Source organism: Sorex araneus, chromosome 3, assembly GCF_027595985.1.
Source record: "Sorex araneus isolate mSorAra2 chromosome 3, mSorAra2.pri, whole genome shotgun sequence".
In the NCBI taxonomy this organism is placed as follows: domain Eukaryota; kingdom Metazoa; phylum Chordata; class Mammalia; order Eulipotyphla; family Soricidae; genus Sorex; species Sorex araneus.
Window position 1 is genome coordinate 195,213,144 of NC_073304.1, and position 25,059 is coordinate 195,238,202.

At 44.1% G+C, this 25,059-nt stretch overlaps 2 protein-coding genes across 3 annotated transcripts in view; both read left to right on the forward strand.

Moving 5' to 3' along the window:
• The window catches only part of BLTP2 (bridge-like lipid transfer protein family member 2), a 34,441-nt gene extending 15,168 nt beyond the window's left edge, over nucleotides 1-19,273 (forward strand). The window contains exons 21-39 of the mRNA XM_055132351.1: nucleotides 178-368; nucleotides 503-602; nucleotides 735-937; nucleotides 2,868-3,162; nucleotides 6,393-6,550; nucleotides 8,180-8,386; nucleotides 9,724-9,823; nucleotides 10,730-10,900; nucleotides 11,880-12,001; nucleotides 13,351-13,506; nucleotides 13,590-13,711; nucleotides 14,886-15,066; nucleotides 16,112-16,198; nucleotides 16,539-16,649; nucleotides 16,789-16,924; nucleotides 17,030-17,160; nucleotides 17,335-17,436; nucleotides 17,727-17,861; nucleotides 18,478-19,273. Coding sequence (XP_054988326.1) covers nucleotides 178-368; nucleotides 503-602; nucleotides 735-937; nucleotides 2,868-3,162; nucleotides 6,393-6,550; nucleotides 8,180-8,386; nucleotides 9,724-9,823; nucleotides 10,730-10,900; nucleotides 11,880-12,001; nucleotides 13,351-13,506; nucleotides 13,590-13,711; nucleotides 14,886-15,066; nucleotides 16,112-16,198; nucleotides 16,539-16,649; nucleotides 16,789-16,924; nucleotides 17,030-17,160; nucleotides 17,335-17,436; nucleotides 17,727-17,861; nucleotides 18,478-18,660 — 2,891 coding nt within the window. The 3' untranslated portion in view covers nucleotides 18,661-19,273. The remainder of the gene's footprint in view (nucleotides 1-177; nucleotides 369-502; nucleotides 603-734; nucleotides 938-2,867; nucleotides 3,163-6,392; nucleotides 6,551-8,179; nucleotides 8,387-9,723; nucleotides 9,824-10,729; nucleotides 10,901-11,879; nucleotides 12,002-13,350; nucleotides 13,507-13,589; nucleotides 13,712-14,885; nucleotides 15,067-16,111; nucleotides 16,199-16,538; nucleotides 16,650-16,788; nucleotides 16,925-17,029; nucleotides 17,161-17,334; nucleotides 17,437-17,726; nucleotides 17,862-18,477) is intronic.
• Nucleotides 19,274-19,470: 197 nt separating this feature from the next.
• On the forward strand, nucleotides 19,471-24,776 carry RSKR (ribosomal protein S6 kinase related). Of its 2 annotated transcripts, XM_055132348.1 has the most exons (12): nucleotides 19,472-19,904; nucleotides 20,291-20,533; nucleotides 20,627-20,710; nucleotides 20,820-20,888; nucleotides 21,740-21,809; nucleotides 22,026-22,130; nucleotides 22,295-22,335; nucleotides 22,561-22,588; nucleotides 22,693-22,782; nucleotides 22,868-22,956; nucleotides 23,074-23,184; nucleotides 24,069-24,776. In XM_055132348.1, the coding sequence occupies exons 1-12, from the start codon at nucleotides 19,848-19,850 to the stop codon at nucleotides 24,288-24,290; spliced, it is 1,209 nt and encodes a 402-aa protein (XP_054988323.1). In that variant the 5' UTR covers nucleotides 19,472-19,847; the 3' UTR covers nucleotides 24,291-24,776. The 2 variants fall into 2 exon arrangements, with proteins under 2 accessions (XP_054988324.1, XP_054988323.1); XM_055132349.1 differs by lacking the exon at nucleotides 22,026-22,130 and having other exon boundaries at nucleotides 19,471-19,904.
• Nucleotides 24,777-25,059: the final 283 nt, after the last annotated feature.

Genomic DNA, 25,059 nt, shown 5'->3' on the forward strand with positions numbered 1-25,059 from the left:
GGTGAGTGGATTGTTGAAAGAAAAGAGCTTGGATCTTTGACAGGAGATGACATAAGGTTGTATTGAATATAAGGGCTTAGTCCTGTTTGAGTTTCTGAGTTCCTGAAGCTAGGGAAAATTTTCAGTTTATCTCTGTGTTTTAACCATAGTGAGGAGTATCAATCCTTTCTTTGGCAGCAATATCCCAGCCCCGAATTCTGCTGTATAGTAGTACATTGCGCTGGATGCAAAACTTCTGGGCTACTTGGACTAGCGTCACTAGACCTATCTGCAGGGGAAAACTCTTCAATAATCTGAAGCCTAGTAAGAAGAAACTTGGCCAACACTACAAGCAGCTTTCCTATACTGCACTCTTTCCGCAGCTACAGGTCAGGCTCTGGTGTCCCTGCTGATCCCATTAGTTCTGTTTTCCTTCCATAATTTTGTAGTGGTTTTCTCTTGTCAGGTGTCTCAGTCTTCTCTCTCAAGCTCTACTTAATCCAGTGTTATACTCTCTAACCAGGTGCATTATTGGGCCTCATTTGCCCAGCAACGGGGTATCCAGATTGAGTGCAGTCAGGGGCATGTCTTCACTCGGGGAACTCAGCGGCTTATACCTCAAGGTAAGGTCCAAGCTCTTTTGTTCTATCTTCATCCTTATTCTTCTTCCTTTTCTCACTTCCCTTCTCTTCCTTCTTTGATCCCACACTGTTCAATACGGGTCTTCATAGGCTCTGTATGTTTCCACTTTTCAGCAGGCACAGTTATGCGGCGCCTCATCTCTGACTGGAGTATAACCCAGATGGTTAGTGACCTAAGTGAGGTGACTGTCCACCTGATGGCCTCACCTACTGAAGAGAATGCTGATCACTGTCTTGATCCCTTGGTAACAAAGACCCACCTACTGAGCCTATCCTCCCTCACCTACCAACGGCATAGCAATCGCACAGCTGAAGAGGTACTGACAGTCTCTTTATTACTACATCTTTATCATTAGGTGTTTTAGTTTCTTTGGTCTGTCATATCAAAATACTATAGACCAGAGAGTTTAAACCAAGAAAAGTTGATTTCTCAACAGTTCTGGGGGCTGGGAAATCCAAAATCAGGGTGTCAGATATTCAGGCTCTGGAAAGGGCTCCTTTTTTGCTTATGTATGGCTACCTTCTCTGTGTCTTCACATGCAGGAAAAAGAGAACAAGCACACTAATCACATGATCTCATGACATCATCTAAACTTGATCACCTCTTTTTTTTTTGTTTTTGAGTCACCCCACTGTGCTCAGGGCTTCCTGGCTCTACGCCCAAGGATCACTCAGGTTCTATGGCAAGGATCAGGAGACTATGTGGGGTGCTGGTGATCGAACCTAGGGTCGGCTGCCTGCAAGGCAAGTGCCCTACCTACTATTGTATCTCCGTAGCCCCTGAACCTGATCACATCTTAAAGACCTCCATGTCTAAACATCATCACATTGGGAATTATGGCTTCCACATACAAATTTGGGGGATGCAATTCAGAACATAGAATTTTTTTAGGTTTCAGATTAAGTCCCTGGTATATTGGTATATTACTAATTATATTCTATACATAAATGCCATTACTTTTCTGCTGTGTTTATATTATCAGTTGTACCAGCATCCTTCCTTTTTTTTATGCATATCTTTTTTTTTTTATTGAATCATCGTGAGAACAGTTACAAAGCTTTCAGATTTAAGTCTCAGTCATACAATAATCAAACACCCATCCCATAAGCAGCGCACATATTTTACCACCAAGAACCCCAGCACACACCCCCAGCCCCCATTCTGCCTGTGTGGCAGATGATTTTCACTTTACTCTCTCTTTACTTTGTTTACATTCAATTTTTGACAGAAAACCCACTATTATTATTTGGACTATTCCCCCAACAATCAGACCTGCCAAAAAGGGATCATTAAATCATTTGTTTTCTATTGCTGATAATGAAGAGCATATGATGTCACTGGCCTGGCCATGTGGTTTTGGAATTCTGGTATTTTAGTAATTAAGTCCAGAGGTATTTCTGCCAGCAGCCGCTGTGTTCCAGGATTGGTTTGTGTGCCTCTGGGATCATGGCTGTTCAGGAGCGGAGAAGCCATTTGTGGGTGGCTGCTCGGGGTCCTCTTTGGGCAGGGGGCAGGGCGGGTTCCGCCCCACCCATGGCAAGACTTCTTGCGCGCCCCATCACAGCATTCTTCCTTTCGTTCCTCTCCTGCAAGATAGTTTCTTGCCCTATAGGAAATGGAAGTTGTATGTATCTATGTATATTAGTCTCCATCTAGCTATGTCTAGCTCTATGTATGTGTCTAGCTGTTTGTGTGTGTGTGCTATGTGTGTCTGTTTGTGTCTCTATGGTGTGGGTGGGGGAGTACATCATGCAGTTTTAGGAGGAGGGGGCTGTCTTGTACTCAGTGACTACCAAGTAGTGTTCAGAGCCATGCACTACTGAGGTTTTAACTCAGAGCTTTTCACATGCAAACCTCTTAAGCCAAATCCTTCACCTAGTGAAAATTCAAGGTAAAATCTGAGTTAAACTATGGTTGGTATAGTCATTACTACATGTTATGACCTCTTAATTTTCTTTTTTTCTCTAGGGTTTTCTGTCTTACTTCAGAATAGGCTTCTTACTCAGACTGTTTCCTTCTCTCTACACTTGTGGTCAAGGCAGAGTGGTAGAAATTTCCATGTCAAACCTGGCAGTGGTTGGGGGCTACTCCAGGCTCAGTCCTCAGGGATCACTCCCAGCAGTGCTCGGGTGACCATATATATAGTCCTGAGGATCAATATTGGGGTTCTTGCATGCAAGACATGCACTCTAGCCCTTTAAAATATTTCCTGGTGTCTACCCTGAAGTTCTTTTCCTGTTTCTTAGGATCTCTCTACTCGAGTTGGGGATCCTGCCTTTCATACACACCAGCTTCACTTAGTAGATTTACGGGCTTCCTGGACAACCACCAATCGGGATATTGCCTTTGGTTTATATGATGGCTACAAAAAAGCAGCTGTACTCAAACGTAATCTTTCTACTGAGGCCCTGAAGGGATTAAAGATTGATCCCCAGATGCCAGCCAAAAAGCCAAAGCAGAGTGTTTCAACCAGTGCCCCCGCCCCACCTCCCACCAGCACTCCCAGCTTAAGTGGTCGGCCTGATAAGGGGTCATCAGGAGGTAAGCTGGAGACTCCATGGGGTAAAATAGAGAATATGGTCATAGGTTTGGATAGGAATTTGACAATGTCTAAATCATGGCAGTTTCCATCTCGGGAAAGAGATGAAATTATTATCCATTCAAATTAGGCTTCCTTCATCTTAATAGCAATGATATAGGAACATTACAGGATTTGATTTTGTGGCCAGGAAAAGAGGATCAGGAAGGAGTAATGGGGCCATAACAGTATGAACAGGGAAAGATGCAATGGATGATGTCATTGTTTTATATTTTGATGAATCAATTTTTTTTTTTTTTTTTGCTTTCTGGGTCACACCTAGCAATGCACAGGGGTCACTCCTGACTCGTGCACTCAGGAATCACCCCTGGCAGTGCTCAGGGGACCATATGGGATGCTGGGATTGGAACCCGGGTCGGCCGCGTGCAAGGCAAACACCCTACCCGCTGTGCTATCACTCCAGCCCCTGAATCAAATTTTTTGACCAACAAATATTTATTGAGTACTTTGACAGACACAAGTGCTCTTCAATGAAAGATAATTAAAAAATGTGTGACATTCTGCTTGACTCACAAGTTTATCATCTCTTGAAGAACTAGGCTATTCAATCAGTTCTTCATTAACAGATTTATTTTGGCTTTATTAAGAGTTCGTAATGTATTTTGGTCCTAGGCATGAGGTGTACAGAACTGTGGAGAAATTCTGAAACTAGAAGATAGACTATAGATTATTACTTTGTTCTAAAATTTATTTTTTAGCTCGGTTTTTGTTTTGTTTTGGGGGCCACACCTTGCAATGCTCAGGGGTTACTTCTGACTCTGCACTTAGGAATTGCTCCTTGCAGTGCTCGGGGGACTGTATGGGATGCCAAGGAATGAACCCTGATCTGTCACGTGCCAGGCAAACACCCTACTGTACTATCGCTTCAGCCCCTTTGTAGGAATGTTTAAGAAGAAACTAAATCAGAGTAGGTATGTCTAAAAAAGGCTTCACAGAGAAGATCATTGAGATTTTTCCTTTTTTTTTTTTTTTGACATGGGTCTTAAAAGATGAATGAATAAACAGGCAAGGATAGGAGAGGGCATTTTAAGGGGAAAGATAACAAGTACAGAGAAATGAAACTTTATATTGTGAGTTTGAAAATAAAGTGAAAAGTGATAAATGTCACGAGAGTTATTAAAGCAAATAGTTCTTTATTGGAGTGAAGTGAAGAGTGAGTGTAATTAAGGAGGAGTTTATTGAGGAAGTAGCATTTGAACTGGACTTTGAAGGCTTAGTATGGTTTGAATATTTGAAATGGATCAGAAGAGTGTTCAAGGCAGAGGGAACACCTGTATAGGAATGGTGTTGGTAAGGTCAGTATGTGCAGAGGTTAGTGAATAGTCTGTTCCGATTGGCACAGAGATTAAAACAAAGGAGACAAAGTTGCTGAGGTAAAAAAACTGGAGGCAGATCATTGAATGTCTCATAAGACTAAAGAGTTTTTGGTTCTTATTTATTTTTAATTTTTATTAATGATAGGTAAGACATTGTTATTACCATAATGAGATCCAAGTACAAACTGAAATGTAATGCTCCATACTTTAGATTCCAAAGTTGAAAACCTACTTATTTAAACGAGAATAGGCATTTTTTATTATATTGTATCAAATGGTTTGATTTCCTTTTGGTTCTTATTTCGTAGATAATGGTGAGCTACTCAAGGTGTTTTAATTGGAGGGTGTCATCATTAAGGTTTTGCTTTTAGGATGATAAATCTGGCAGAGATGTGTAGGAGGACTGGAGAGAAAGAAACTGGAGGTGGGAGACAAATTAGGAAGCTATTATGGTGTCAACAGAGGTGAGGAAGGAGTGAACTAGAGACAGTGGGAATGGAGATTAGGGGATAGCTAGAACATATGAAAGTTTGGCAACTGGTTGGAAGGAGGAGTTAAAACAGAGAGTGATAGTGACTCAGACTTTGTGTCTGGTGCTGGCGTAATGGTTTAGCAGTAATACCAGAAACAGGAAACCAAGAGGATAAACAGGTTTGGGGAGTTGTAGAACTATTGAGTTCAGATTGGACATGCAAGTGATGTCCATCTGTATAACAAACAACTGGACACGAGGATCTGAAAATACAGGACTAGGGCCAGAGAGATAGTATGGTGGGTAGGGCACTTGCATTTCAGCACTTGCATTTCATCTGGTCGTTTGGGTTTGATCCCCAATACTATATATGGTCCCCCAAGCTCTGCCAGGAGTGATCCCTGAGTGCAGAGTCAGGAGTAAGCCCTGAGCACCGCTGGGTGTGCCCTAAAAAGCAAAGCCAAACAAAAATTACAGGAATAGGGATACAGACTTAAGAGCTTCAATGTGTAGCTAAGAACTAATGCCAAAAAATATAATAAGTTTCCTACTGTATGGCAGGCATTCTGTGAAATAATTTAATGTATATTATCTCATTGAATTTTTTCAGCTTTCGGCAGCTTCATGAAATAGTTACTGTTCTTTTATGGACAAGAAAACTTAAATACAGATCAAAGCAAGGTGCTAAAGGTCACAATCAAATAACTGACAGAGATAGGATCTTGAACAGAGGCTGATTTGTCTTATTTCTGGAGACCGCAGAAAGAGTCAAAGGAGAAGAGAGACTGCCAAGAATAAATCTTAGGAAATATTTTGTTTTTATGATCTGGGAGAAAGTCTTCTTCCTTTTTCCAGATGGCACTGGTGGAAAGTGGGTAATTTCATACATAGAGTGGTCAACAAATAAATAACATTTAAAATAATATGTAATAAGGGGGCTGGAATGATAGTACAGTAGGTAGGTAGGTCTTTTGCCCCGCACTCAGTGTACTTGATTTCGATTCTTGGCATCATATGTGATCTCCAAACACCGCCAGGGTAATTACTAGTACAGAGCCAGGGGTAACCCCTGAGTATCACTGGGTATAGTCCAAAACCAAAAAATATATATATTTTTAATTTCGAAAAATGATGAAAGAAGCATAAGAGGAAAAAAATATTAAAGTGCATTTCTAAGTTATCTTTGGTAAAGTTAGTCTTATTCAAAATGAGGGGGAAAACATAAAAAGCAACGCTTTTTTTTTTCTTCAGGGGTGGTGGTGTGAAATGGGCTATACTTGAAGATTTGGAGAAATACATTCTAGTTTTACTTAGAGAAATTTAAGGAGGACTTGGATGTACATTTGAGACAGTGGCTTTTCTTCACTTCCTGTTTTTCTGCTAGGTGCATACATGCTACAGAAGTTGATTGAAGAGACAGACAGGTTTGTAGTGTTCACAGAAGAGGAATCAGGCGTAAGTGACCAGTTGTGTGGCATTGCTGCCTGCCAGACGGATGATATATATAACCGAAACTGCCTTATCGAGCTGGTCAACTGCCAGGTACCTTCTCTTTACCAAAGCACCCCAGTGTTGGGCTAGATTATGATTGGGTTTGCTGCTTTTCCACCACCTGTAGAAAGAAAAGTTGAGGGGCTGGAGCAATAGCACAGCGGGAAGGGCATTTGCCTTGCATGCAGTCAACCCGGGTTCGATTCCCAGCATCCCATATGATCCCCTGAGCACCGCCAGGGGTAATTCCTGAGAGCAGAGCCAGGAGTAACCCCTGTGCATTGCCAGGTGTGACCGAAAAAGCAAAAGCAAAAAAAAATAATAAATTAACTGCATGATAGTACAGTGGTAGGTTGCTTGCCTTGCACATTGCTGATGCGAGTTTGATCCCTGAAACCCCACATGATCCCCATACCCTACCAGCAGAGTCAGAAGTAAGCAGTGAGCATTGTGTCTGACTCAGCCAAAATAGAGAGAGAGAGAAAGGAGAGAGAGGAGAGGGAGGGGAAGAGGGAGGGGGAGGGGAGAGAGAAGAGAGGGAAAAGATAAATTGCAGGAGCAGAAGGGGTTCAAGTACAGAGATTAATTATACACTTGCCTTGCATGTGGTTGGCCATCTCCATCTCCAGTTTGATCCCCAGTACCACATAGGGTCCCCTGAGCAGAGTCAGGAGTAGCTCTGGGGCACTGTGGGTGTAGCCCAAAATACCCCCTCCAAAAAACTTTAATTACAGTAGCTATCATGGGTTATCATTTCTTTCTTTTTTTTTTTTTTTTAGAGTTCTGCTTTGTGGTAATAAATTTGAATATTTTCCTTTTTTTAAAAAAAATTATTTTTTAATTAGTGAGTCACCATGAGGGTACAGTTACAGATTTACACATTTTTGTGTTTGTGTTTCTCTCATACAATGTTCGAGAGCCCATCCCTCCACCAGTGCCCATTCTCCACCACCAATGAACCCAGTATCCCTCCCACCCCCCAATCCCATCCCCCCACCCCACCCTGCCTCTGTGGCAGGGCATTCCAATTTGTTCTCTCTCTCTCCTTTTGGGTGTTGTGGTCTGCAGTAGGGGTATTAGTGGCCATCATGTTCAGTCTCTAGTCTACTTTCAGCACACATCTCCCTTCCCGCGCGAGATCTCCAATCACATTATGGGTTATCATTTCTATGTTTGTTTTTGGGCCACATCTGGTGGTGCTCAGGGCTTACTCTTGGCTCTGCACTCGGATCACTCCTGATGGGACTTGGAGGACCATATGTAGTGCCAGATTGAAGCCGGTTGGCTGTATGCAAGACAAACGCCCTACCCACTGTACTATCAGTCCAGCCGTTCACTTTCATGTTTAAAAAACTGCTTTTTTTTTTTTTTTTAAAGAAATGAATAGTAGGGGTTGGAGCGATAGCACAGCGGGTAGGGCGTTTGCCTTGCACGCAGCCGACCCGGGTTCAATTCCCAGCATCCCTGAGCACCACCAGGAGTAATTCCTGAGTGCAGAGCCAGGAGTAACCCCTGAGCATCACCAGGTGTGACCTAAAAAGCCAACCAAACAAAAGAAATGAATAGAACAGCCAGTAGAGTTCATATTAGAGATAGCTGCAATCATTGGTTCAGTCCTCTTACCTTCATTCACATCTTCCTTAGTGCCCCTGAGACTGTAATTCTTTTTCCCTGTCATAGATGGTCCTTCGTGGAGCAGAAACAGAAGGCTGTGTCATTGTGTCAGCTGCCAAGGCCCAGTTGCTGCAGTGCCAACACCATCCAGCCTGGTATAGTGACACACTGAAGCAGAAGACATCCTGGACTTGCCTATTGGATGGCATGCAGTACTTTGCCACTACTGAAAGTAGTCCCACTGAGCAGGATGGTCGACAGCTCTGGTTAGAGGTTTGTCAGCAGGGCTGGAAAGTTCCTGTACTATCTCCAGTTTTTCCTACTTGACTTCTACCAGAATAGCCACAAGACTCTTGACAGTACTACATAGTAGAATAATGAGGCTGATAATAACTTTGCACTGTAAGGATTGTTAGCAATCTATAGTCTCAGCACACACCATTATTTTATTTGTTTAAAAATCATGCTATTCCTATCGCTTCTCGGCCTTTTGGCTAAGATCAAGTATAAAAATCATACTATTCTTGGGGCTGGAGTGATAGCACAGTGGGTAGGGTGTTTGCCTTGCACGCAGCTGACCCCGGTTCAAATCCCAGCATCCCATATGGTCCCCTGAGCACCGCCAGGGGTGATTCCTGAGTGCATGAGCCAGGAGTGACCCCTGTGCATTGCTGGGTGTGACCCAAAAAAAAAAAATCATACTATTCTTTTTCATTTCAAGGGAAATTCTCATTTCCCAGTATTGTAATAACATGGGTTGAATTTTTTTACTTTTGAAAGAAAAGACTGAGCCCTCTTAATAACACCACCTCTTTTTTTCGCTTGTTTGTTTTTATTTTTGTTTTTTGTTTTTTGCATCACACCTGGCGATACTCAGGGGTTACTCCTGGCTCTGCACTCAGGAATTGCTCCTGGCGGTGCTGGTGGACCATGCCAGGGATTGAACCCAGGTCAGTCGCTTGCAAGGCAAACGCCCTCCCTGCTGTACTATCGCTCCAGTCACTAACACCACCTCTTAATAACAATACCTTGGTTATAAGAATAATTATCACGCAGCCAGAAAAACTTAGCAGTAAGTGAAGATTAACTTTTTTGCTTTGGGGGATTACATCTGGTGATGCTTAGAGACTGTTCCTGGCTCTGTGCTTAGGAGTGACCCCTGCAGTGCTTGGGAAACCAGACATGGTACTAAGGAAATTTGAGTGTTTGGGGCCAGGAGAAAGAGACATAAATGTTCTCAACTCTGGAAGATCTTTCAGGCTATCCCAGGGAGTAGAACTTTAGATAGCAAATTGAAACTACTTATATCATGGAAATTGTGACTCAGATAGCCATGACGAGTTCCTCTCTCCCAGAGCTAAAGGAGTCTGTTTCTCTATCTTTGGGTGAAATGGGAAAACATTTATTTATTTATTTATTTACTTACTTACTTACTTACTTATGGGTTTTGGGCCATATCTGGTGGTGTTCAGTGGTTGCTCCTGGCTCTGCACTCAGGAGTTACTCCTGGCATTACTTGGGATGACTATATGGGATGCCAGGTTTTGAATTTGGATTGGTCACGTGCAAGACAAGTGCTCTACCTACAGTACTATTGCTCTGGCCCACAGGTGAAGAATATTGAGGAGCACCGTCAGCGTAGTCTGGACTCAGTGCAGGAACTGATGGAGAGCGGGCAAGCAGTGGGAGGCATGGTTGCCACTACCACAGGTCAGCTCACTCTTTCCTATCAGGTAGCTGGGAATTCCAAAGGCATCTGCTTCTGTACTCTTTGGTTTGTTTTGGGGGGGCTACATCTGGCAGTGCTGGGGTAGAGGTACACTCACAACTTGCTGCCAGGGATCAAACCCTGGACTCCTGCATGCGGAGCATGTACATTAGCCTTTGAACTATCTCCCTAGTCCCCATATTCCATATTCCTTTTTTTTTTTTTTTGGCTGGAGCGGTGTATACCTGGCAGGGGCTACTCTTGGCTCATTGCTCAATGGTTGACTCCAGCACTCTTGGGGGACCAAAAGTGCCAGGGATCAAACCCAGGCTTCATGGATCTGTGGTCTTTCGTTTGTTTTGTTTTTGTTTTCAGGGCACACATAGTGGTGCTCAGGGCTTACTCCTGGCTCTGAGCTTAGGAACAAGTCTGATAGGTTCTAGGGACCATATTGGGTGATGGGGATTGAAGCTGGGTTTGCTGTGTGTGGGGCAAACACCCTACCCACTGTACTATGACCAGCTCCAGCACTCTGACCCTTTGAACTATATCTCTGGCCCACGCCTTCTGAATAAAAGCTGTAGTAGAGTTATTTCACATTAGGTAAGTTTAATAAGGTTCGGAGTTTTCTAGACATCACTCATAGTCGGTAGATTCTTAATAATACCTTGGTTGAAAATGTCTTTCTCTTATCTCTTTCATTTTTTTTTTTATTTGTTTGTTTTTGGGTTATACCTGGTGATGGTCAGGGGTTACTCCTGGCTCTGCACTCAGGAATTACTCCTCGAAATGCTCCGGGGACCGTATGGGATGCTGAGAATCAACCTGGGTTGGCCGCATGCAAGGCAAACGCCCTACCCTCTGTGCTATCGTGCCAGCCCCCTTATCTCTTTCTAACCTCCTCCCAGACTGGAATCAGCCAGCTGAAGCACAAGTTCAGCGGATCATTTCACGCTGCAACTGCCGAATGTACTATATTAGTTACAGCCATGATATTGATCCTGAGCTGGCAACTCAGATTAAGCCACCTGAAGTTCATGAGAACCAGGAAAAGGAAGATCTCCTAAAGAAGCAGGAAGGTATTTAAGACCTGAAAGGGTGTGTGTGTGTGTGTGTGTGTGTGTGTGTGTGTGTGTGTGTGTGTGTGTGTGTCTTTTTTTGGGTCACACTCAGTGTTGCTCAGAGTTTGCTCCTGACTCTGCACTCAGGAATTACTCTTGGTAGTGCTCTAGGGACCATATGGGATGCCGGTGATTAAACTCGGGTCAGCCACCAGGATCAGCCTTGTGCAAGGCAAATACCCTACTCACTGTACTATCGATCCTGCCCAAGACCTGAATGGATTATAAGTGGGGGATTGGGACCTTGTGAAAGTAGTTATTTTCTTGATGTATTTGAGTTAGTAGTGTTATTGAAAGTTGAACTGCACACTGGGCATTAACATTTCAGTTTCCATTTTGTAGGTTCTGTTTCTTTTTGCTTATTGGGCACACCTGGCAATGCTCAGGGCATACTCCTGGCTCTGTGCTCAAGGATCACTCCTGGTGGGGCTTAGGTGGCCATACGAGATGCCAAGGATTGAACCTGGGTCTGCCACATCAGGCAAATATTCTATCCACTACACTATCTCTCCTGCCCCTGTTTTTTTGTCCTTGTCTTTTAAATCTAGGCCACACCCCAGAGGTGCTTAGGGCCTACTCCTGGTTCTGGAGCACTTAGGGATCACTTCTGATGGTACTCAAGGGGCCATATGGGATACCGGAGATCAAATCTGGGTGGTTGCATGCAAGGCAAGAGCCTTACTCACTGTACTGTTTCTCTAGCCCTACATTTTCTAAGTTCCGGTATGAAAGGGTAACTGGGAGGAAATTGGAATAAAGAAATATGGTTTGATTCGGAAATGAGTAAACATGTTTCTAATTATAAGACTCTCTCACCAAGCCCTTTTCCTGGTATGTACTAATGGGAGTGATCCCAAATATGAGTTAGGAGATTAGCTAAAATATTTAGGGTGAAATTTGGTTTGCTGCTAACAGTTTTGCTGCTCATAATTTACAGGAGCTGTAGATACCTTCACCCTTATCCACCATGAACTAGAAATTTCCACCAACCCGGCTCAGTATGCTATGATTCTGGATATTGTCAACAACCTACTGCTCCATGTAGAACCCAAACGGAAGGTGAGCATGACCCTTTATGGATCCCAGTTAGCTTCACAGGAAACTTTAGACCTTAGGCTTTATTTAGGGTATAGTAAGATTAATCATGCTTTTTGACAGCCTCTGTAAGTAGTGGAGTGAAACTTTGCTTACCTAGGAAAGTTCTGAATTTTTGAAAGTGTCACAGTTCTTTCCTTGATTGTTATTCTTTTACTTTTTTAGGGGTATGGAGGTGGCATGTGGGGTCTATTCCTGGCATTGGTGGTTGTGATCATCACTCCTGGCTGTATTGGGGGCATCTGGCAGTCCAGGGGATAGAACCTGGGGCTCCACCATGCAGAGCATGTATTCCAGTACTTCAAGCCATTTCCCAAGCTCTCATTATTTTTCCCCCTCTCGGTCAGTTCTAGAGACTCAGTTACATATGTACTTTTTTTTTTTTTTTTTTTGCTTTTTGGGTCACACCCGGCAATGCACAGGGGTCATTCCTGGCTCATACACTCAGGAATTACCCCTGGTGGTGCTCAGGGGACCATATGGGATGCTGGGATTCGAACCCGGGTCAGCCGCGTGCAAGGCAAACGCCCTACCCGCTGTGCTATCACTCCAGCCCTACATACCTACATATGTACTTTTAAAGTAGTAATATGACCTCAGAGAGCCAGCATGCTTGTGCCATCCCAGACATCTAAGCAACAACCCCCACGATAAAGGGATTTATTAATATGAGTTATTTTTTAGTGGTATTGTACCAAGTAATAAAAACTCAACAATTTTGTGCCTGCCTAGGGGGCAGGCTTGGGGATAGGTGGGAAACTGGGGATAATGGTGAAGGGAAGGTCACACTGATGGTGGGATTGATGTTGGAACATTGAATGCCTGAAACAGCTGTATTAAGAGCAACTTTGTAAATCAGGATGTTTAAATACAGTAAAAAAAAAAATAGTAATGTTACCCACCTGGTACCTTTGTGAAATCCACATTGCCAAATCTTCAACATTGGTATACCCTTATTCTTCTTACTAAAGGTGAAAATAAGGGGCTTGCGTGATAGTATAACAGGTAGGGCACTTGTCTTGCATGTGGCTGATGCAGGTTCTATCCCCAGCATGCTGTGTGGCCCCTCAAGCACTACCAGGAATGATTCCTGAGTGTGGATCAGGAGTAACCCCTGAGCCTTAGTGGGGCTGTCCCAAAAAAACAAAAATAAAATAGATAAATGAATAAAATTGACAAACTAAGGATGGACTTTCCAAATGAGATCTCCTTTCTTCCTTTTTGTCTTTTTTGAGATCCCACTTACTTTTTACTTTACTGTAAGCCACCTTGGTTAAAAAAAATGTCATTCATTTCTTTCTGCACTCCTTTAGGAGCATAGTGAGAAGAAGCAGCGGGTCAGGTTCCAGTTGGAGATCTCTAGCAATCCTGAGGAGCAACGCAGCAGCATATTACATTTGCAGGAGGCTGTGCGACAGCATGTGGCTCAGATACGGCAGCTGGAAAAGCAGATGTATTCTATCATGAAGGTATTTAGTTACCCAAGTAGTCCTAAGACAGGGAAATATACAAAAGGGAGACATCTACAGCTTCTCTTGTCCTGGCTTTCTAGTCTTTGCAGGATGACAGCAAGAACGAGAACCTACTTGACCTGAACCTAAAGCTTCAGCTGCAGCTAAACCAAGAGAAGGCTAACTTACAGTTGGAAAGTGAAGAGCTTAATATCCTTATCAGGTGCCCCAACATTCTTTTCCTGTTCTTTTCTCACTTCCCTGCCGGAGTTGATTTCCATTTCTTGCTTGTGTTTTTATAGTATGATGTTTACCAAAGTGGGTGAGATCACCCTCAAACTCCCATACCACACACGCACCGGGACATAGAAATGATGGGGGCGGGATGGGAGCAGTAATAGCCTTGAGTGCAAATGGGATTCGGGGGTGCCTTTTGTTCATTCACTTAAGAGTTTTTAGGTCTAGTGTGCATTACAAAGGCTGCTGGTCTAGCAGATGAGAGCATTCCTTTCTGAATGAGCCCTGATGAATTTTGCTAAGAAATTGGGGCTAGAGAGATAGTACAATGCGTAGGATGTTTGTGTTGCAGGCACCCAACCCGGGTTCTATCCCCAGCATCTCATATGGACCCCCAAGTATCACCAAGAGTAATTCTAAGTGCAGAGCCCGGAGTAACCCCTGAGTCTTGCAAGATGTGGCCTAAAGATCAAAGGGAAAAAAAAATTGAGAATAGGAGAGTCCTTCCTTTGGTTCTCCCATAGAGTACCAAGGAAAGGAGGAAAAACAGGTAGTTGGGAATATCACTTTTGTGATCTTGATACTGTATAGCTGCACTGAAAATCAATTTTCTTGAGGGCTGGAGCAATAGCACAGCGGGTAGCGCGTTTGCCTTGCACGCGGCCAACCCGGGTTCTAATCCCAGCATCCCATATGGTCCCCTGAGCACCGCCAGGGGGTAATTCCTGAGTGAAGAGCCAGGAGTAACCCCTGTGCATCGCCGGGTGTGACCCAAAAACCAAAAAAAAAAAATTCTCTTAAAGTGGATCAGCAAGGAATACAACTACAGATATAATCTAGGTGCTGTCAGTGGAAAGAAACTTCTTTTTCAAGAGGGTAAATAGGGGCTAGGTTTGTAGCTCAGTAGTAAAACACTGACTTATTTATGAGGTCCTGAGTACAGTTACTGCTCCTACAATTCCCTGTCAACGCCCTCCCACCCCAATAAGCATAATACAAATAGAGGATTTGCTGGAGTCATAAAAAAATTTTGAGGGAATAGTTATTCCAGAATAGGGCCATTTCTAGGTTTAATTCCTGCATCATTGAAGAGCTTCCTGTCTCAGTTGAAGTTGAATGCTGTTGCTCTTGTTGATTTTGACCCTCTTATCCATTGATAGGTGTTTTAAGGATTTTCAGCTGCAGCAGGCCAATAAGATGGAGTTGCGAAAGCAACAAGAAGATGTCAGTGTGGTTCGTCGCACTGAATTCTACTTTGCTCAAGCACGGTGGCGCCTGACAGAGGAAGATGGACAGCTCGGAATTGCTGAACTGGAGCTGCAGCGATTCCTCTATAGCAAGGTATTGGATACATCTAGTCACACAAAGTCAGGTTCATTGAGTGATTTGGCTATCTCAGGAGTCTTACACCCCCCCCCCAAAAAAGGGGACAAAAATATTGATTTTTTTTTTTTTTTTTTAGCCACACTTGACAATGCTTAGGGCTTACTTCTGGCTCTGAATCAGGGATCACTCCTGGCAGGTTCAGAGCACCATAAGGGGGGACCAGGGATCAAACCCAGATTGGCTGCATGCAAAGCAAACACCCTACCTGCTATATTATTGCTCTGACCCCAGATTATTGATTTTTTTTAACCCAGAGCCTCATACTTGTGAGGTATACATTCTACTACTGAGCCATGTCCCTGGCTATTATATGATCATTAATAATGATAGAACTGGGGCTGGAGTGATAGCACAGCGGGTAGGATGTTTGTCTTGCACGCAGCCGACCTGGGTTCGATTCCCAGCATCCCCTATGGTCCCCAAAGCACCACCAGGAGTACAGGAGTAACTCCTGAGTGCATGAGCCAGAACATCGCTGGGTGTGACTCAAAAAAGCAAAAAAAAAAAAAATGATAGAACCATAAGCATAGGTCCTCTTGAATACAAATTTGTAATAAAAAATACATATATATAAATACACACACATGCACAAAATTGATGGATGCATCCCTTATTGAATAATATTAGCCCTAGAAACATTCGCCAGAGGAAGCAATGTTTTAAGTTCATCTTGTATTAATTCTGCACTTATAATTCGGCTTTTCTGTAATTATCCTTGGTATGGAGAAGATATTATTAGTCCCTACTCCATTGCCCCCATGCCCTGAACATCTGAAAATTAGCTTTTGAATGTCACACTGACTTGGAAATAGGTCATACCAGTAGTACTCGAAAGAAACATTGGATCATTGTGTGAATTGACTCTATGAGATTGAAAGAGATACCAGAGGTTGGGATTAGACATATGGAGAAACTGAAACAATTGAACCTATTAATTTTCTGACAAACTCTTGACAAAGACTTACTGGGTGATGGTGGGGTTGGGGATTTGTTTTTATAGGTGAATAAGTCTGATGACACAGCAGAACATCTCCTGGAATTGGGCTGGTTCACTATGAACAATCTCCTTCCTAATGCAGTGTATAAGGCAAGTCTTCCAATTTCCTAGCCTATTCACATTCTTCCAAGTACCAAGTACTTTTTTGGGGTGGGGGCCTATGCTCAGGAATCCTCCTTGCAGTGCTCAGGGGACCATATATGGTGGTAGGAATTGAAACCTGGGTCTGCTGTGTGCAAGACAAACACCTTACCGGTTGTACTGTCTCTCCAGCTCCATACGACATTCGTAATAGCCCTTCCACAGAACCAACTGTGGGGAACAGTGCGGTCATCTGAGATTGTGAAAACTTGCTCAAGCTTAGCAGGACCATTGCTTCTCTTGGTCTGCAGAAGCTTTTTTGGTTGATTGATCATTCTCTATTCTATAGGTAGTCCTGCGGCCACAGAGCTCCTGTCAGTCTGGGCGGCAGCTAGCATTGCGTCTCTTCAGCAAAGTCCGACCCCCAGTTGGGGGTATCTCTGTGAAGGAGCACTTTGAGGTTAGTAAACAGTCCTTTGTAGGGGACCACGAAGAAGGGGCAGTGAAAAGTCGTGTGTTATACTGTGCTACATTAGGGGTAGGTAAGCTGAGGGATGATGTCTGAGCTTAATTGCTTCTTCAGCTTTTTTCCTCTTTAGGTAAACGTGGTGCCTCTCACCATCCAGCTGACACACCAGTTCTTCCATAGAATAATGGGCTTTTTCTTTCCTGGCCGAAGTGTAGAAGATGATGAGGTTGGTGATGAAGAAGATAAATCCAAACTGGTGACTACTGGTGAGGACTCTTGTGGTGCAGCTCCAGAAGAAAAGCGATAGCACCCCACGAGAGAGCTGAAGCATGAGAAAGAGGATGACAGCTGATGTGCTTGCTTTTTCATAGGAATACCAGTGGTGAAGCCTCGGCAGCTGATTGCAACAGATGATGCAGCACCACTGGGCCCTGGGAAGGGTGTGACACAGGGCTTGAATCGGAGTTCTGGGGTCAGAAGGTCATTTCGCAAAGCACCTGAGGTACCAGATGTGCCCCTAGTTATAGAAAAATGGGAGAGTCCTGTTTGATCTGACTGGGGATTTCTTCTGTTTTCTTGACTTTTATTCCAGAGATAGAAAGGAAAGAGAGATGTTTTAGGGCTTAAGTGTTTCTTCTGATGGTTTCAGGGCTCAGACTCTTCCTGCTTTTTCTAGCACCCTGTGGATGATATTGACAAGATGAAAGAGCGAGCTGCCATGAACAACTCCTTCATCTACATAAAGATTCCACAGGTTCCACTGTGCGTCAGCTATAAGGTCTGAGCCTCCCTGGCACTTTTTAGAATGGGTGGGAGTTAAGTAGATAAGATCATCAGCGATTAAAGACTTGGGGGTCCAGCTTATGTAACTGATCAGTTGGGTGAAAAATCAGTTAGTCCTGTGTTCTCTGAAGTCAGTACCTTTACCAGACTGACATGAGGGGAAATCAGTATCTAAGTTACTGATGCAGGAGGGTATTAACTAGACTTGGACTTAGACTTAGACTTAAAATAACAGCCAATAATTTTTTCTCCCTCCTCACTCCTCTCCTTGTTCTTCTCTTACAGGGCGAGAAGAACAGTGTGGACTGGGGTGACCTTAACCTGGTGCTCCCATGTCTGGAGTATCACAACAACACGTGGACATGGCTAGACTTTGCCATGGCTGTCAAAAGGGACAGTCGCAAAGCCTTGGTTGCCCAGGTACCCTGCCAGAGTTCGTAGTTCTTCAGTTAACAAGGGCTAGCAAGCAAATCCTCTCACTGACACATTAAGTTGTAGAATTTATTAACAAGGAACCTTGCAAAGGAGAAGGTGACTAGAGTGAGCAACTTCCAGCCTTGCCTTATCTCTGACTTTGCCGAGATGATTGTCAGTGTTTACTGTTTATTACATTTACTAATTATTTTTACAGAACTGAGGGTTGACACGACTTCAAGTTTACAATGAGTTCTAAAAAAAAATAGAATGGGTTCTAATTAGACTGTACACTTCTTTTTTTTTTGGGGGGGGGTGTCACACCCCATTATGCACAGGGGTTACTCCTGGCTCATGCACTCAGGAATTACTCCTGGCGGTGCATGGGGGACCATATGGGATGCTGAGAATCGAACCTGGGTCGGCTGCATGCAGGGCAAACGCCCTACCCATTATGTTTTCACTCCAGCCCCTAGTCTGTACACTTCTCGAAAACATATCCCAGTATAAATTGGCCCATTCTGCTTTAATATTAAATAAATATTGTTATTGATTTGGTTCATTCTGATTTCTTCTGCCTGTCTCACTAATATTTGACTTCTCTTTTACTCTGACCTATCAGGTAATCAAAGAGAAGCTAAGGTTGAAGCCTGCAACAGGGACTGAAGTCCGGGGAAAACTAGAAACTAAATCAGATCTCAACATGCAACAACAGGAAGAGGAGGAGAAAGCTCGACTGCTCATTGGTCTAAGTGTGGGCAAAAAGAACCCTGGCAAGAAATCCATCTTTGGCAGGCGCAAATGATCCCAGCAAGAGCAACTGCTGCACAGGATCTGACTCTGGCTCATGCTCCAGGGACTGTGGGGTGGGAGGCATTTCCCTTCATCCAGCAGGGTGTGGGGGTGTGGAGCCCCCGAGTGCCCGTGGAGAGGCATTGCTTTTTAGCACCTCACCTGTTCTCTGAAGAGCATGGTGGACAATAATGCTGAGTTCTACCTCACACTGATCAGCAAGTCCAGGGCCAGAGAGGCGCCAAGAGAATGAGACCCAGGGAACAGGCCCAGGGCTAGGATCAAATTCTCGTGGAATTAGCTGAAAGGGTGGGGAGACAGTCCTGATCAAGTATGGTAAATTTTTATAAACATACATATAAATATATACATATATATATTTCTAAGTGTAACTGCTCTCCCTCTGTGCCAGAAAGCTGAGGGTGGGGGTGGGGGTTGATTTATCCCTCATTCCACTGCCTTGTATGAAAGAGGTATTAGTGTTCTGGGGTAAATCAGCCCCTCCCCAGTCTGCCAAGCTTATTTGGGAGGGTGGCAATAAATGCCAGGGCTGGCCATGGGTGTCCCTGGGTTATGCCTTGAAGAATGATAAATGATTTAAAGAGAAAAATATATTTTAAATTTGATGCTTGTTTATTGTGTTGAGTGCATGATTTCGGCCTTCTGTATTCCCTCTCATCAACCCAAGCTAGTCACATCCTCGAGCTTCCGCTCTACTGAGAGTGATCTTTTTCCTTCTGCCTCTAGCATTGTAGTAGTGTCATACACTTCCAGCTTTTTTTTTTTTTTTTTTTTAGCTTTTTGGGTCATGCCCAGCGATGCACAAGGGTTATTCCTGGCTCTGCACTTAGGAATTACCCCTGGTGGTGCTCAGGGGACCATATGAGATGCTGGGAATCGAACCCGGGTTGGCAGGTTGCAAGGCAAATGCCCTACCCGCTGTGCTATCGCTCCAGCCCCTATACTTCAGCTCTTAAGTGACACTCGCCCCGTGCTGACACTCACCACATTTCAGTTTTGGCTGTAAGCCTTAATCGGGGATAGGATTTAACATTGGGATGAAGTTTGGTTGCATCACTCAGTCTGTAGTCATGAACAGCAAGAAAGAGGTGGAGCTTGTGTATGCAGCATCAGGGGGAGGAATTGCTTATGTAACTGGGACAGCAGTTTTAGCAGAAGGAGAGGAGGCACAGGCTGGGGATGGGAGCAGTGAATTGTCGGCAGGGGCAACACGCCCAGGGACCTACTTCTCATAAGGTAGGCAGTGGGGCTCTCTTACCTATTTAGGGAGGTAAAGGAGGCATGGGTTTGAGGCCTGGTGAATAACTGGAGCATGTGATGTCCAGCATGCAGGTAGGACAGGAAAGCTATAATGTAAAAACATCCTAGCTCCATACCATAGTGTGCAGGATGCAGGCTGTATTTCTGGTGTGTTGAGAAAATATCCAATGATTGCCATCCTACAGGATATGAATTGCATTCAGGAAATCTAGGGCTTGATACCAAGTAAGAGTAGTGTCAATTTGCCTGGTATTCAAAAGTTTGTTTCTAGCTAGGGTTCACATATGAAGGGAGTGCCTGCTAAGATGGGTAGAAATGAATGCCTCAAGCAGATTTAGACTGGCTTCCTTGGTTCTCGGCAGGGTGGCAACATCAAGGGCCCTTTGGTCAGAGGCTGGAGATGCCTTTGGTCAGGTATAGGAACCACCAGATCAGGTCTGGAAGAGCTGTGGGTACTACAAAGGCATCGATGTCTGCACCAGGAGTCCTTGAAGCCATCCCCATCACCAGTAGAGAAGCCTCTGTCAGAGTGGCCAGTGCCTCAGTTCAACCTCTTTCTGCCTGAGTTTCCCTTTAGGCCCCGCAGGGGGCAGCAGCAGCTGAAGGTAGGTGAACGGAATCCCTGGAAGGAGCCTCAGTCTCGGGAGGAATCTAGAAGTAAAAGCAGACTCAATCCTTTTTTCTGTTTTTCTACCCAGATTTTAGGCCTTGTGGCTAAAGGCTCCTTTGGAACTGTCCTCAAGGTGCTAGATTGTGGCCAGAAAACACTATTTGCAGTGAAGGTAGGGACTACACTATTAATTTTCTAGTTCCTACTTCCAGTCTTGAAGATTGGACAGAATAAACAATAGCAACATTACCCGACTCTTGGAGTCATCTCTCATTTTATAGGTGGTGCCCAAGGTAAAGGTCCTACAGAAGGACATCCTGAGGCAGTGCAAAGAGGAAGTTAGCATCCAGGTATGTACAGAGCCCTGGAAAGAGCTAATTTACAGGTGGGGAAAGGTATCTTTCTTGTTCAGCTCTATCTGATTCTGCCCCTCTGTTTCAACCTAGTTTTGAAAATACATCATTTTGGTGGGGCTGGAGTGACAGCACAGCGGGTAGGGCGTTTGCCTTGCACGCGGCCGACCCGGTTCAATTCCCAGCATCCCATATGGTCCCCTGAGCACCGCCAGGAGTAATTCCTAAGTGCAGAGCCAGGAGTAACCCCTGGGCATCGCCAGGTGTGATCCAAAACTAAAAAAAAAAAAAAAAAAAAAAAACATAAAAATACATAATTTTGGCACCAGAGCAATAGTAACAATGGTTAGGGAGCTTGCCTTGAACATGGCTGAACTGGGTTTGATCTCGGCATCCCATATGATCCCCTGATCACCACTAGGAGTAATACTTGAGTTCAGAACCAGGAGTAAGCCCTGAGCATTGTTGAATGTGAACCCCCGAAACAAAAAAATAATTATAATTTTGTGTGGTTAATGCCTGCCAGGGATTAAACCCAGGGTCTCAGACATGGAAGACAGTGCTCTACCTTTGGGCTACATCCCAAACTAATTAATGCCAAAGTAGAACCTGAGAAATGTCACAATTAGGAGTTATTCTAGGTCCTATCAGGAAAATTTTGCTAGTATGTCCCAGTTCCCTAGTACTATGCTAGTTCTGGAATTATCAGGCAGACAGTTCCAATTATTGGGTTCATTTGAGCTTAGAAGTGGGGCAACCATTTCCTTTCTGCATAACTAGGTAACCTAACTTCTTGAATGCTTTGATTCTGATTGACCCTCCTGAACTTCTTTTTCCTTTATCCCCAGCGACAGATCAGTCATCCTTTTGTACACAGTTTGGGGGACAGCTGGCAGGGCAAACGGCACCTCTTCATTAGTGAGTGATGACCTCTTACTCCCAAGGTTCTTGTGCTATATTCTCCTGCAATTATCCGTTTGTATTGTTGCTCCTTTACTCTGTTCCTCTTCTCATAGCATTCTCTCTCCTTGGGAGAGAAAACAACAGGTGCTGTCAGTTTGGGTGGAGGCTACAATGCCTCAAACCCAGGCTTAGTAAACCTCAAAACCTGCCCAGACTTCTGTTGCCTTCCAGTGTGCAGCTACTGCAGCACAGATCTGTACTCCCTGTGGTCTGCTGTTGGCTGCTTTGCTGAGGCTTCCATCCGCCTCTTTGCTGCTGAGCTGGTCCTGGTGCTGTGTAAGTTAAACTGGTAATAGAAATAGGGAAAGAAGAATTACAGTGGTGGTCAGTAGATTGATGTTAACTCTGAAGATTTAACAAAAAAAAAAAGTTGGGGATGGGATAGTGGATACCAGGGAAATTGGCAGTTCAGCACATCTCATACTTGCTGTCATCCATAGGCTATCTCCATGATTTGGGCATCATCCACCGAGATGTGAAGGTAAAGTTAGTGCTTTTTTTGCTTTATCTGAATAAGGGACTGAGTAAAGAGTTCCAACGAGTCCAATAAAACAAAGGTGAATTGAAAGCAGTTAGCATTGAAGCCCTCTAGTTCTAAGGATTTGGGCATTTCCTCTTCAAGCATGGAGTAGGGCATCTTCTTCAGCTGGGAAGTATACATGATGAAAAGAACTGAATAAATTACTTCTCACCCATAATTTTTCAGATGGAGAATATCCTTCTGGATGAACGAGGTAAGTCCATTTCTTTTCCTAACCAGAATTAGAGGTATTTTAATTTGGGGATAAATGATGACTGCCAGAATAGAGGAATGGTGCTGCTGCTTTCTCTTTCATAGGCCATCTGAAACTGACAGACTTTGGTCTGTCCCGCCATCTGCCCCAGGGAACCCGAGCTTATACTATCTGTGGTACTCTTCAGTACATGGGTGAGAGAGAAGCTAAAGCTGTGGGGAGCATTGGGAAGAAGGATAGCCAGTAGATGTCTGTGACAAATATTTTTCAAATTCATAGCGCCAGAGGTTCTGAGTGGAGGACCTTACAACCATGCTGCTGATTGGTGGTCCCTGGGTGTCTTGCTTTTCTCGCTGGCAACTGGAAAGGTGAGAGAATAGTAGTGACTTAGGCAGAGAACCATTTCCTTGTGGAAAGAGTGAAGACTTAAACAAATCTTGCCTTACTCCTGTTAAGGAGTGACACCCTCCCACCTCTTAACTCAGTTCCCAGTGGCTGCAGAGAGAGATCACGTGGCTATGTTGGCAAGAGTGACCCGCTGTGACACTGTGATCCCAGATTCTCTTAACCAGGGGCTCTCCCTCCTGCTCCATGAGGTAAGGGTAATCACTGCTTTCCTCCCTGAGGGAAAAACACTCAGTCTCCTTTCTCTATCATCAAAGTTGTATTTCCCTGTTCATCAAGGTTTTTGGGGTTTGGGTTTTTTTTTTTTTTTGCAGGGGGGTAGGTGGCCCACCAACTTGATAAACTGTACCACCTTGTTACTTGCCCTTTAACACTTCAGATTTTATTCCTGAGTTCCTAGTCCTATAAATCTATCCAAAGCTGTTCACTTTTGAGAAAGTGGGACCAGTACTGTTCTCTTACCATTACAATTCTTTTTCTTTTCTTTTTTTTTTTTTTTTTGCTTTTTGGGTCACACCTGGCTCTGCACAGGTTACTCCTGGCTCTGCACTCAGGAATTATCCCTGGCGGTGCTCAGGGGACCATATGGGATGCTGGGGATCGAACCCGGGTCGGCCGCGTGCAAGGCAAACGCCCTACCCGCTGTGCTATCGCTCCGGCCCCTAATGAGTTTTTTTTTTTTTCTTTTTGGGTCACACCCGGCGATGCACAGGGGTTACTCCTGGCTTTACACTCAGGAATTACTCCCGGCGGTGCTCAGTGGACCATATGGGATGCTGGGGATCGAACCCGGGTCGGCCGCGTGCAAGGCAAACGCCCTACCCGCTGTGCTATCGCTCCAGCCCCACCATTACAATTCTTTTATTCCCACTTTTGCTCTCAAAGTAGCCCAAGCCTCCTCCCCTCCACCCCCGCCCCCCCCCTCCCCGCTTTAAAATAAATTAATCTTTAACTCTAGAATTCTTTCTGCCCTCCACAGTTCCAGGAACTTTTTATTTTCTCCTCTTGTAGCTTCTCTGTTCAGCCTTTTCCTCTATCCTAATCCATTAACTGTTCATACTCTCCTTTTCTTCAGCTCTTAAGCCAGAATCCCTTCCACCGTCTACGTTATCTGCATCACTTCCAGCTCCACCCTTTCTTTCGAGGTGTGGCCTTTGACCCAGAGCTCCTACAAAAGCAGCCAGTGAACTTTGTCATGGAGACACAAGCTACTCAACTCAGTCCATTGGAGTCCATGCTCTTCAAAGATTTTGACTGTGACTTTGAGTCCTGCCTGGTCTACCCGAGTCCTGCTTGAGATCCCTGTACTGTATACTGGGAACAACTGGTAGCCTGAAGATCTTCTGCACTGCCAACTTGCTCTCTTGATGTCACTTTGATGTACCAGTTTATTTTCAGTTTGTAACCTCATATAGTTCTTCTAGACATTGAATCAGATTTCAAATCTTGGGCTTTCTACTTCTGGCAGCCACAGTAAACTCTCTGCTTATCCCTCAGCATACAACCTACCTCTTAATTCAGATTAGAGTGGTCACCTTTCCTTTGTTTCATCTCTCCAGTTCATACCCTGAAGCTTTCCACCAAAGGCATCCTCCACTTTCCCTTTCCTTATGTCTGTCCAGTTTTTTTTCTTGAGCAATAGTAGGTTAGGTTCCCAAGGTTTAGTTTGTGTTTACTAAACTTGGATTTTGAAGTCTCAAAAGCTGGTATTCCAACCCCATACATGTAGTTAAAAACATCCAGGGGCTTAAAGACAGCATGTAATAAAGTTTTTTAAAAATTTAAGTGAATTCAATAGCCTAAAATGAGAACAAGAAATGAAACACTAGTGGGTTAATTATTTACTCCAGTGGTCATTAATAGCTCCCCTTTTCCTCCCCCAAACAAAACCTCTTCAGAAGACTGATTCTTTTTTGTTTGTTTTGTTTTGGGGGGTCATATCTGGTGTACTCAGGCATTACTCCTGGCAGTCCTTGGGGGGCCATATAGGATGCTTGGGATCAAATCTGGGTTCGCCTGGTACAAGGCATGCAAAAGATGGTGATTTTTTTTTTCTTTTTGGGTCA